General features: G+C 34.1%; 1 protein-coding gene across 1 annotated transcript; it reads right to left on the bottom strand.

Annotated features, from left to right (window-relative positions):
- Positions 1–4,508: 4,508 nt before the first annotated feature.
- LOC143579117 (carbonic anhydrase Nec1-like) lies at positions 4,509–7,013 on the bottom strand. The gene is made up of 7 exons (XM_077062511.1): positions 6,917–7,013; positions 6,466–6,683; positions 5,753–5,859; positions 5,513–5,615; positions 4,837–5,004; positions 4,693–4,746; positions 4,509–4,592 (listed from the first exon to the last, which is right to left on the bottom strand). The coding sequence occupies exons 1-7, from the start codon at positions 7,011–7,013 to the stop codon at positions 4,509–4,511; spliced, it is 831 nt and encodes a 276-aa protein (XP_076918626.1).
- Positions 7,014–13,253: the final 6,240 nt, after the last annotated feature.

Below are 13,253 nucleotides of genomic sequence, written 5' to 3'. Positions count from 1 at the left end.
CAATTATGTTTAAGAAACTATCAAATTAATGGGTTATTATCCTAGATTCCTAGTTAACTCAATCATCAACTTGAGCATGACACATTTATTAATGGGTCGTTATCCTAGTTAACCCAATCTAATTAAAAGCATACCGGCAAAATTTTCCTTCAATTTTTAACCATGGTTTTTTGTTATTTACTTTAGTCGTTTTAACTCATGTTATAAGTTGTTGCATGTCCATCGGCCCATAACCTAAATCATCGGCAGATTGTTCATGCACCCGTTGCCCTTTGGGCACTGATAGCCATATAGTTCTTTTTGGTTCCAAGTGAGCCACCAATTTTAACGTCATCAAGGATTATCTCCTGGAACAAAGATGATGATGCCATGATCGGTATGAATGAAAATAATCACAAAAATACTCACACATATGAATAGAATTAGATTTGCATTTTTCAAAACAAACAATACATACGTTCATATTTATCCCTAATGACACTTAAATGGGAATTGGAATCGTTGTGTTTGTTTTGTGAAACGTCATGTCGGTATGATGATAATCGATCGCTTCGCTGATCGATAACTATTTCATACCATAACTCGATCCCAACTATTTAGTTAGATACGGTTTGGGCTTTGGTTGGCCCAAAATATAAGTTTAAACCATTGCATAAAGTAGAGGTGCACAAATCGGGTTCACCTTGAAAACCCGAACCGGTTCGGAACCGGTTTTTTTCACACCGGGTAGAAAATGAAACCGGTTCCAGTCAGGAACCGGTTCGGTTCCCGACCCGAACCGATGCCCAGAAATGCAAACTTTTTGGAACCGGGTAGGTTGGAACCGGAACCGGTTTTTACGTAAAAACCGGTTCCACCGGTTTTTTTTGAAATTTAAACATTATAGCCATTAGGAACCGGTTCCAACGGCTATATAGCCGTTTTTGACCGTTGGAACCGGTTTTTTAACTATAAATAGGTTATCTTCTTTCTATAAATAGCAAGGTTTGTTTGTGTACTTGTTAAACCACTCCCAAAACTATAAAACACACTCCAAACCACAATTAACCTTAAACCGACAACAAATGGCAACCAATGATGACGTTATGGTGATCGAAACAACAAGATGCCCCGATGTTTGGGTTCATTACGATTTGTGTCTCATGACCGACTCACATGAGTTGGCACGTTGCAAATATTGCTCGAAGTTTCTTAAAGCAGCGTCCAACTCGACATTACGAAAACATACGAATAAGTATTGTCGAGAGAAAAGAAGAATGGAAGCTAAAAAAACGGAAGTGGGAGAGTCGTCCGGCTCTACAACCCAAAAATAAGTATTCCCGGATTAAAACGACGGACTTTGTTTTTTATATTTTAGTTGTTATGTTTAGTATCGTTTATGTTTTAATAATGTTTGTAATAGTTATTTTTTAGATGAATAAAATGTTCGTCGTTATTAAAAAAGTAACAAACAATTAATCATGAGTAACAAAAGTAATTATAATAAAACAAATCAAAACTAAATATTAGTTGAACAAGTTACAAATAATTTTACCAAAACAAATAATTACAACTCTTCTTCGTCTTCATTCTCGTCTTCACCCTCGTCTTCGTTATCGGAAGAAACCTCGTCCTCCGCCTCCTCATCATGAATATGACGCTCTATTGGTATTTCGTCTTCAAAGTTCGCCTTGTGTTGTACACGATCCACCGCATCCAAATGGTCCTTTAGGCAAATGCAAACCTCTAGAGACTCGGGAGTTAGTTTTGTTCTTCGCATAGATAACACCCTCCCACTAAGAGAAAAAACCGATTCGGAAGCAACCGTTGAGGCTTGTACGGCAAGCAAATCACGAGCCATGGCGGATAGAATGGGAAATTCGTTTTGTTTACCTTTCCACCAAGCCAACAAATCAATATTGCGAATTTCGTCGACCGTTGCGCCCTCAACATAGTTTGCTCCACTATATCGACCAAGTTCGCTACTTGGTGTGTTTCCTCTTTGCCTCTTAGATGCCGATTCACGAATCCCATTCATCAAGTTTATAAGTGGGTCATTGCACGGCCTACCAGTTGTTGTTTTTTTCACAAAAGACGATCTCGTGCTTGGACCATACATTTGAAAATAATGGTCATAAAGGTCTTGAAGGTTTTTGTTGAACTTGTCCTTCGCTTCCGTCGACAACTTCGGGTCAATCTCGTGCATACCTAAGTTGTCGAATATTTCCTCAATCGTTGTTTCAACCCCATTAACATTCCAATAGGGGTTTAATGCGGCGGCACAAGTAAAGACCGGCGGTATGATTTCAAAATATTTTATGAACTTTTCTTTCATCACCGCAACAATATTTTCGAAGAGTTTGTTCTTCTCCGCAAAGCTTTTAAAAACACAAGACATATAGTACAATTCTTGCAAAACCCAACAACTAGTAGGGTAATAGAATCCCGATAATTTTGTTGTTGACTTTTTGAACACATCAAGATACTCCAACAAATAACCGACTTGGACCCAAACACTTTCCGGAAACATATCGGCCTCGCGTTCTTCAACAAGATTGTTATGAAAAGCTTGTAAAGTTTGGCGTTGGGCAAAAGCACACTTTAACATATGACAAGTTGAGTTCCAACGGGTTGGAACGTCCCAATTCGGCCCCAAATACTTTCTTTCAACCGACTTGCAATAGTTCTTATATTCAAGATGTCTTCTTTTACCACTTTTGAAGACATCTTGTAACATAAGTCTAAAGTATTTTAAATCATCACAAATGTGTTCATTGTCAAGACCTATTTGGACAACCAAGTTGATGATATGTGCAACACATCGGACATGAAAAAAATCCCCGAAACAAGGTGGTGAATATTTAATGATAAATTTTTCAGCCGCCTTAGTATTGTTTGAAGCGTTATCAAACGAAATCGAAAAAATTTTATTTCTCAAGTTGTAAGTCGTTATAACTTCATCAAGTAATTCAAACAATTTTTCGGCGGTATGTGGGAACGGGAAGTTTTCAAAAGCGATGGTGCGTTTCATCAATTGCCATGTCACCGGATCAACCCAATGAGCGGTGACACATATGTATGATTCGGGCAACCCGTGTGGTGCCGACCAAACATCGGTAGTTAAACTAACCATGGCTTCTAAAGAATGAAAAGACTCGATTAACTCTTTTTTAGCACACTCCCACAACCTGATACAATGACGTCTTAAGGTAGTACGACTTACATGTGTGTATCTCGGTTGTAGAGTTTCGCGAATCAACGACGTCAACTCCGGGTCATCAAAGTGGTTAAACGGCAAACCTCGTTGAATAACGAACTTTGCCATTCTATCTTGAACTTGAGTCGTGTTGTAACGAAATAGTGTACCATCTTTACCCAAGTCAATTTGATCGGTCGCGCCAATCCCTTTCAACGCCTTGCAATATGGCTTCTCGATGTGCTTTCTCAAAGTGGAGTTGGAATCGTGCTTTAATATTGAACCACATAGTTTGCAACGAGCCTTTTGATAACCTTCGTCATCCACAATCAAATCCCAATTCTTCCATACGTCTTGGTTGCGGTTATGGTTGACTACCGTAACAACCCTTGGGTCCTCCGTAACAGGAACGGGGGCAACAAAAACACTCTTCTTAGCCTTGTTGTTAGTTTTTTGATGGGTGCCATAATAATATTTAGTTGGATGGTCGGGTAAAGGAACGGGTTTGCTAAAGGAGTAGTATTGTAGTTTGTTTTTGAGTTTGGTGGTGAAACAAGTAATGGAAACAAGTTATATATAGGTTTGGCCCAAAAACCGGTTCCAACGGCTATATTACCGTTGGAACCGGTTCCAACGGATCTATTGTCTTAAAAACCGGTTCCAACGGCTATATTACCGTTGGAACCGGTTCCAACGGCTAATTGGTGTCTAAAAAACCGGTTCCAACGGCTATATTACCGTTGGAACCGGTTCCAACGGCTAGTTTGACTATTGTTTGACCCTTCAAAAAAACCCGTCGGAACCGGTTATTCCGGGTACGAACCAAACCGGTTCCAATTAAGAACCGGGTAGGAACCGGGTTGGAACCGGTACTGACATCTAAATATGAGAACCGGGTACGATTTTCGGGTACAAAAATACCCAAACCGGGTATTGTTCCAACCGGGTTGGAACTGGAACCGGTTCCGGTTCGGTTCCACCAGTTAAGTTTCGGAACCTGTTTTTTTGTGCACGTCTAGCATAAAGTCTTAACCCAATGAACATAAAACATATAATAAAATATGTTTGAATGAATAAGCTAGCGTATGATTCAAAGGCGTTCATCCATATGAGATAGTGAGGGTTAGACTACCATAGTGGATAAAAGGTGTAGATATAGAAGTACGATTAGTGAGTGTAAGAGTTGGGTGTTTTAAACAAAACTTATTAGGTGTTTCATTAATTTCTCAAATTATATGATCATATAAGCAGGGTACAATAGAAAACAAAACTTTATAAAATATATAACATAAACAACAAAATAGATATCATGTGTTACATTCGTATTAATTTACTATATCGATCTTGAGACTGGACCGTATAAAAGAATGTCTCGTTGATTGTCTGGTTGTGTTGGTCTTGCATTATTTGCGGCATACTGCAACATGCATGATTATTCGTCGATTAGCATTTAATTATTCATCTTACCAGAAGGAAAATAAAAGGTTGCCATTCATTTAATATCTACATATACTTACATCATGTACAGCCTCTCGAAGTAATTTAACTTGATCTTTTGAAACTGTTCTTATCTGCATTATATACATAAAATCATTAGTAATTTATTAAAATAAATGGTTTTCGATCTGCGTATATTACAAAACATGTTGATAGTTAGTTACCTTTCTACTTATTGTCCAAACAACATTTTCAGTGCAAGGAGGGACAGTGAGTGAACCTATGTATCGATAATATCTCCTGCTGCTCATTTTAATCTCTCTAGGATTTATTATCCCACTGTGTCCATGCATACCCTTTTGATCTATCATAGATGATATGTTTACAGCCAACTGCAAATCCAATAATAAGAATGTAAGGAAATCTGAAACAAACTTGATATTTTTTATAAATATGACAAAATATATTTTTATTTTTTGAGCGGAGATGGTATTAGAGTTTGACTGTTATCTTGTTACCATAATTAGAAGGTAGTATTTAATTATGTTTCCTTGTATTTTTCTGTATTGTAATTTTATATAATAGCATATTACACCTTAGGGGATTTTCATTATTCCACACAAGTTGTAAAAGTCATAAAACCAAATTCAGGTTGGGCTTGTAATTATTTTAAGTTGGAAATAACTCATGATTAGCTTTAATTAACAATACAGGCTAGAGGACGGTCTGGCGTGGGTCGGTTTGCGTGTCCGGAACAACACGTTTTGGAATAATAATAATAATAATACGTTTAATAAATTATTAACTATCAAAACAGGACTAGGACTGCATGTGAACACTCAAGATTGTATAATAAATGTTTAAATTAGAGTAGATATGAAAAGAATTGAATTAGTTTACCTTAGAAAGAAAATGATTAGGTCTGCCAATATTGTAAAGAACAGCAATGACAGCTATTTTGTTGTCGACGCTGAGGTGGACCATATGTAGTTCCATGTCATACCTGTTCAAATATTCATGAATCATGACTCATGAGTTTTGGAGTTTGCTCAACGACTAAAGCTACTTTTTTGGAAAATCAAATAATTCTGGACCCATATTTTCTATATAGTATATACAACTACAGAAAGATTAGTTAACCTTCTTCCATTGATGGTATGCTCGGAGGGCGAGTGCCAATGTGCTTGTTTCAAAGCATACTCGGTGTCATCGATGAGAATTGATCCCGCGTCTCCTTCCCATTGAAGCTGCAACGTTAGATTCATGAGAAACAATTTAAACAAGTTATTGAAATCAAAGGCAAAAACCACCTAGATACATTGTTGAACTTTTTAATATATCTAGATGTTTTAATTGGGATATTTTCATAGTTTAATCACCTACCTGTCATTTGTTATTATAAAAAACAAAATTCAAATTATCTTTTTAAAATTAATATAATCATTGATAAAACAATAATATATAGAGAATATATTATTGAGACCTTTAATTATTGTTATTGATATGACTAGCGGCACCATGGATCACGCGTAGCCAGCTACTCTAAATTGTTCAAATGATTAGAAATTATTTGGTAACAAATGCCGATTGTTAATGTTTATGGGGCGGTTTTAGCTCGCTGACATGTAGGAGAGATTTTTTAGCTAAAAACGCCTCAAAACATAACATCTGAAGGGGGAGGAGAGACACATTTTTAAAGCTGTTTTAATTTTAACTGTGAGAGAGACAAAACACGAGCATTAAAACCCATTTAAACTCAAAACAAAAAAAACAAATTAATGATATTAAAAGTCAAAACCACAAATATTGATTTGTTATATTATATGCAATATATAGTAATTAGTAATATTTACCATAATGTCATGGCCTCTATTAAGCATGGTAGCATTACAAGACTTATAACTTCTTTGCAGCTTCTTAGAGCTGACCACCATCTCCACCCTTCGACTAGACATACCGATGGGAGACTGCATCGTCCCATTGCTGCACAACGACCATTCTTTCTTCATCACGCCCCATTTCTCCGGTCCCATCTTGCCACCTCTAGCATAATCAAATTCTCTTTCGTCCTCTACATGTACACATGCATATATAGATATCACACACAAAAATTATGAAAGTTTTAATAGAAAATACATGTAACTACTAGGTTAGATATTAATAAACCAATAAGGGAATTAAACTTAGTGGCTATTTGATAGGCTCTTAACAGTCATTAAAAGGCTACCTTTTAATGGTTAAGAGGTAGCCTCTTAATGACTGTTAAGAGGCTACAAAGGTGCATTATCAACTTTAGAGCATTACCAACTTCTTGAGCATGAGTTGATGATGGATGAGAGAATTTAAGCATAAACAAAAGAAACCCAAGAGCCAAAATGGAGTGTGATTCCATGTACTTCATACTTCACAATTATAGAGAGATATATGTGTGTGTTTGAGAGAGATGAATGTGAGGCATGTTTTATGGTGGAAGGACTATATATAAGGATATAATATTACACACCCGGTGTGTGTGAAATATTTTAATTACGTGGAAGCTTCATGTGTGAAAAAACTGAAAATGAGAGTATCGAGAAGGTGAAGTGAATAAAATAAATTACACAGCTGTAGAAGTGAAGTACATCATTTGGTGAGTGTTTATTGTTTTTATTTTTTAACGAAGAGGAAAACGTGTAAACGTGGTCGTGTCTGCCATAATTTGAAAGTCAAAATATGCATCCTACATGCCCGGAAGGAACTGTAATATATATCATCATCATCGTACTCAGTATATCCCACCAATAGCAACGCTATGGTAGGGTCTGAGGAGAGTAAGATGTAGACAGCCTTACCTCTATCCCATAGAGATAGAGAGGCTACTTCCGGTGAGACCCCCGGCTCGATAGTAGTTTTGCATCAAGCCTTGGACATAAGGCACATAGCACTCAATCATCGGGACACCGGCTGATCGGTGCATGTGCCCTTGTCTTTCGGCTATCAACGCCACCACATGATGCCTGATTAACCTTCCGCCACTTTTAACGTTATTTTCACGAGATTAGTAAAATAACGTCAAAATTAGTGCAATTTTATTTTTACCCACCCGAGGGTTCACACATATATACATTATATGCGCGCACCGCAAGCAGGGCGTGTACTTTTTTATATAAAATCACCTCTTTTGTTTACATTGTTTTATGAGTTAACTCTCATTTAAGTAAACTCTATTAGGTGGTTATTCTTAACAGGATCCTAATTATAGCATAACAATAATCAGATTTTGTGTCTACTAACATAACCGGTTTAATTAAAGACGTCAACAAAACACGATTCATTTAAATAAATGAATTAATAATATAAACTCCGAAGAGGTGATCAAACAATTTATTGTTAAAAATGCTAGGATAGCTTCACGAATCATCGGTTAGCCGTCTGTTGTGGTAATTGATTCTATTATTATATTTTTGCAATATTTTTTGTATTAATGTCGTTTAAAAAAATTAGCTTATATATTTTGTTACTCGTTAGGGTCTACGGGCCGTTTTCTCCGACTTGGTCGAGGTTATAAATTCTTGAAAACGGTCATAGTTGTTGCTGATCGTTTAATGGTGTTTGAAGATGAGTTGCGTGGCGTTTGGAATTGGTTTAGGCAGCCGGCACTAAGGGTGGACATTGAAGAGCTTAGAAGCCTTTTAGAATTATGTGAAGGGGTTCAGATTGGAACGGAAAGAGACCGGTTAAGTGGGGATTGAATAAAGATGATGGGTTCATATAAAAGACTATGGGTGACAGGTTTTTCGGGTTATGATTTTGCTTTCACTTGGAACGCATGGTTCCCAAAAAAAAAAAGGTGTGCATATTTGCTTGAGGTGCGGGTTTAAAAAGGTTATCGTCATTGGTGAGCTTGGCCTATAGGCATGTATTGTTATCAGGTATGTATTGTTATCCTATTTTAGTGCCAAAAAGTCTTTCTATTTACAAAAAAAAACATTAAATTTGGCTCGAAAATGTGCCCATTCTGTGGGGACTATGCAAAAACTGTTGAACACACGACTCTTTCATGTAGTCTCGCACAAGCCGTATGGCAAATTGTGTGCATGTGGTGCAGGTTCCATCCATCTATGCATTCTGGGTCCGAGAACCTCTATTCCTCTTCACTTACACGTCACTGGTTTTGGTAGGAAGAAAGCAAACGTCTTTATGCTACTTGTCTTATCACGTTATTGAGTATTTGATAGGTTAGGGATGAGTTAGTGTCCAACGGAAGGCCGATGGTACTATCAAATGTGGTGTGAGATATAAAGTCGATCGGATTTTTTGAATTAAGATTAGAACAAGGTGGAGTAATTTAACGTGGGAGACTTGGCACGTTACTTTGTAAGAAATAAGTATATATGTTAGTTACTTTAATGAAATTATCTTAATCTTAAAATTCTAAATTACAAAGAACAAAAAAGAAGTCCACATGGAATGGTTCCGGAAAGGCAGAAACTTGAGAAGTGAGAACAAAAGAAGGACCAATGCGTCGTCAACGTTACAAAATAACTTTTTTGAACCTTGAATATATTTGCATGTGCAATAATTTTAACTTTTAAGAAATGTCATAATCCATCAAATTATTTGAGTATATTTAATTGTCACCGTTTCAGAAATGTCGTTGAGAAATAATATTTGTTGAAAAATACATAATTTGTTATCTAGAACCGTAAATTATTGATCAATATACTTGAATTCCACAATTTTTAGGCTGCTCAAGAGGATTAAGACATCAACGTAAACCCTAGTATGCTTCTCAAAGTTTTAAACTTGGATTAGTTTGGTCCAATTGACAAAGTCACCGGAGTTAGGTGTTGGTGTGATGTTGCCTCCTTAAAGGTCGAGCCATCTAGAATTCGAGCCCCGTTGAAGGTAGATTCACTGTAATTTAACCATTAAAAAAGATATAGAAATACCGTAGAGAACATGAAAAACGGCTTGCATATATTTGAATTCTTCCTCGTAAATATCTTAGAGCATTCTCATCATATCCATCATCTCACGTGAATATCTTAGATGCTGGAAAGAATAACCTAAACATAGAACACTTTAGATCACACATAAAACATGTGCTAGCAACTTATGAATATAGGGATGACTCATTTGAACAAGGCATCATCAAAACACAACTCAAAAATACATTGTAAAGCTTTCTCATAGCAATAGAAATCGTTGTTTCTAATTATTTGCCTTTACAGACAATTAGGTCGGTTTTAGTTATGTTAAGCTCACGGATTAAATTTATTACATATATGATATCATATAGTAAACTTCTGAACATATATCATGAGTTTAGAATAAATATGGATTTAAATATTGCATTTTCAACAATTTCATGTATTTGTAGCTGATAAACTACACATAGAAGTTAGAAATTATAATAAACGATATGTGAGCCCGAAAAGTCACGTAAAACATGCATTGGTAATTTACTCGTTGATACGTGAGAGGTTTGCGTCAAAGATGAAATTAAGTAGATTTTGATTGAATAAGTGGAATGAGGTAACAATATAGTATTCTGTCAATTTCATGAGTATGTCTGCGTCAATTTATATAGAACACATTTCTTCAACCTGAACTTTATTGATTTATATGTTTCACATTCAACTTTCACTTATCAATTTATTAAAATCATTTTTTTTTTAATTCAAACTTTATTTATTTATGTTTTAGTCAACTTTCTCTTTTTAAAATTTTAATGCATTGTGATTATCTTAACCGTTGTTTTAAAACCGGCGGAAAAAGGTTGACGCTTGCCCTCCTCCTTTGTTCGTCAATATATATAGGTTAAACCTATGAATCGATAGAGCTACCTATTCAGTTGTTAATCCAACTTAGAAAACATCGATTTCAATCAAAAATATTTAACCATGAACTCAATGACTTTAGACTAGAGTCTAGAGCATCCACGATAAGCTCATGTTGACAATGTGTTTTAGTATGACAAGTTGGCACTAATTGGCAACCAATCATCATTTTTTTTTGTCTCCCACCTTATGCATAATCTCTTAGAATATGTGTAGTGTGTAGTGTGTAGTGTGTAGTGAGAGACTACAATTTGAGGCAATTTTTGACGCATATTTATATTTTTATTTAATCTTTACTTACATAATGCACACATATGTACATTATCATTTATCTTAATTGTACATATGCATTTAAAGAATAATATGTATACAAATTAAAAATAAGTATTATACATATATGTATAATTTTGCTAAACCGATATAATTTTATGAAACCAGGATAAAAGATAAAAAAAATTAGTGGGGGTAATTATATATATGTATAATTTTATTTAATCTTCATTTACATAATGTACACATATGTACGTATCTTAATTATGCATATATGTATAAAGAATAATATGTATCAAATTAAAAAATAAGTATTATACATATATGTATTATTTTACTAAACTGATATTTTTTTATTTTTTTATGAAACCGAGATGAAAAATAAAAATTTTGGTTTCTTTACTTTTTTATTTTCACGGTTTTTTTATATCTTTTTTACTTTTCTTAAAAAGAGTTTTTGCGCGGTCTAAATGGCTCTCAAAGTTCTTAATTTCAAAATGGTTCTCATACGATCCCAATCTTATATATATACATGGTTTGGATCAAATACAAATATAATTAGCGTGCTAATTGTAAAAATCAAGTAGGGTAATTATATATACAAATAAATTATTATGTAATTACATCATAGAGTAATTACATAATTACTACTATATATATATATATATATATATATATATATATATATATATAATTACTCTACTTGCTTCTCACAGCTAGTACGTTAATTTTATTTGTACGTTAACATTCTCCTATATATGATATATATAATATATAGGGGAGGGATATTTTGATAACCATGTTGAGTTTTAAGAACTTAAGAACTTCAATTCTAGGCCACACATTTAATTAAATGGGTTGGAATATGTGGTTGAGATTAAATCTAGCAAAAAAGTCAAAGTATGAGAGAAAATAAATATGTAAGTGGTTACACTAACTTTTACGGCCGTTATACATATGTAAAAAGTCGACTCGGTGCGTAAAAAATTGTGTAATTTTTTTACGTGTATGTAACTTACATATATTACGCATGTGTAAAAAAATTCAAAAAAAAATTCGTTACACTGAGTTCTTTCGAATTCTTAAAACTCAAAGGGGTTCTTAATTGAAATCTCCCCTATATATATATATATATATATATATATATATATATATATATATATATATATATATATATATATATATATATATATAACATTAACCTAAAACACACGACGACGACAAAGACATGCCCCCCCCCCCCCCCCCGTATCGCCTCTCTCTTCTCACCCAACGTCGCCCCTATCTGCCGCCCAGTACACTTGGCCTTATAAACACAATTTCTTTCACCTCTCATCTCTCCTAGTCATACTCATAAAATTGTTTTTGGATGTTTTTATAGAAGAACTAATCTCCACTCTCTCTCATTCACATTAGAGTGTCTCTCATCCACATCACTCTCTCCCTCTCCTAAAAACACTCTTAGGGGGTGTTTGGGATTTCTTATTTTACCTCGTTATAACTTTTCATTAAGTTAATAAGCTACAAAAGTGGAATTTATGAAAGTTTTCCTCTCACAATATAAGCAATCTCAAACACCTTATTACTTTTCAAAAAGTTTATGAGTTATCATGAGTTGGTGAAAATAAGCAATCCCAAACACCCCCTTAATTAAAAACATATATTGTGGATGCTCTAAACATGATTACGTCTAACTGGAGTATGTTTAAGAATTTTAAAACTCCATCCTTACACTAATTTAGGATTTTTTTTTATAGTATTTTGGTTTTTCCGTTTCAACATGTTGTTTGAGAATGAAAAATTAAGAATATCCAATTTTTTTGATATCCTATGAATGTTATTGAATTCATTAGTGTCAAATTGAATTCAAAGTTCATCTAAACATATACAGAGAGAGATCGTATGCACCAGTTGTATTTTATATTAAAACTAGATTTTATTCCCTGTATTACGGGGGTTGTTTTACATTATTCATTTTTAATATTTATATATGTATATTTGGATTTTAATTTTATTTATTGTAAGAAAGTTAATAATTAATATACTTGAAGTTTGATGATAAAATGATTTCACAAATTAATGATATGATATAATTCGGTTTAAAAGCTATCTGGGTTTGGTGATACCCATTACTCATTTATTTTCTTTATTATAAAATTGTTTATTAATTATAAATAATATATTTTTTTTAAATAAAATAGGATATTAATTTTTAGTATATCCCTATTTTATAGGATTTTCATATCAAATATTTTATGAGATTAATTTTTAATATAATGAGATGTTATAACCCGTTTAAGAGCTATCTGAGTTTGGTGAGACCTTTAGCCGTGAATTCGGATCAAATGCGTGAGAAACCTTCATTTACAAATAAAGCAATCTGATGACTTGAAAAAATGGTTGTTTTACATTTTTTGTTTTTTAATATTTAATTTTTGGATTTTAATTTTCTTTATTGTAAGAAAGTTAATATCTGAAGTTAATTGTTCTGCGTATAAGGTGGATGAACAAAGAGAGTGAGAATTGATGGAGAATAAAGGGGTTGCTTT

The sequence above is a fragment of the Bidens hawaiensis genome, unplaced genomic scaffold (genome assembly GCF_021521415.1).
Source record: "Bidens hawaiensis isolate Kalapana, Puna unplaced genomic scaffold, B.hawaiensis_p1.1 tig00001461_1, whole genome shotgun sequence".
Lineage (NCBI taxonomy): Eukaryota > Viridiplantae > Streptophyta > Magnoliopsida > Asterales > Asteraceae > Bidens > Bidens hawaiensis.
This window is presented reverse-complemented; position numbering and strand designations above follow the sequence as displayed.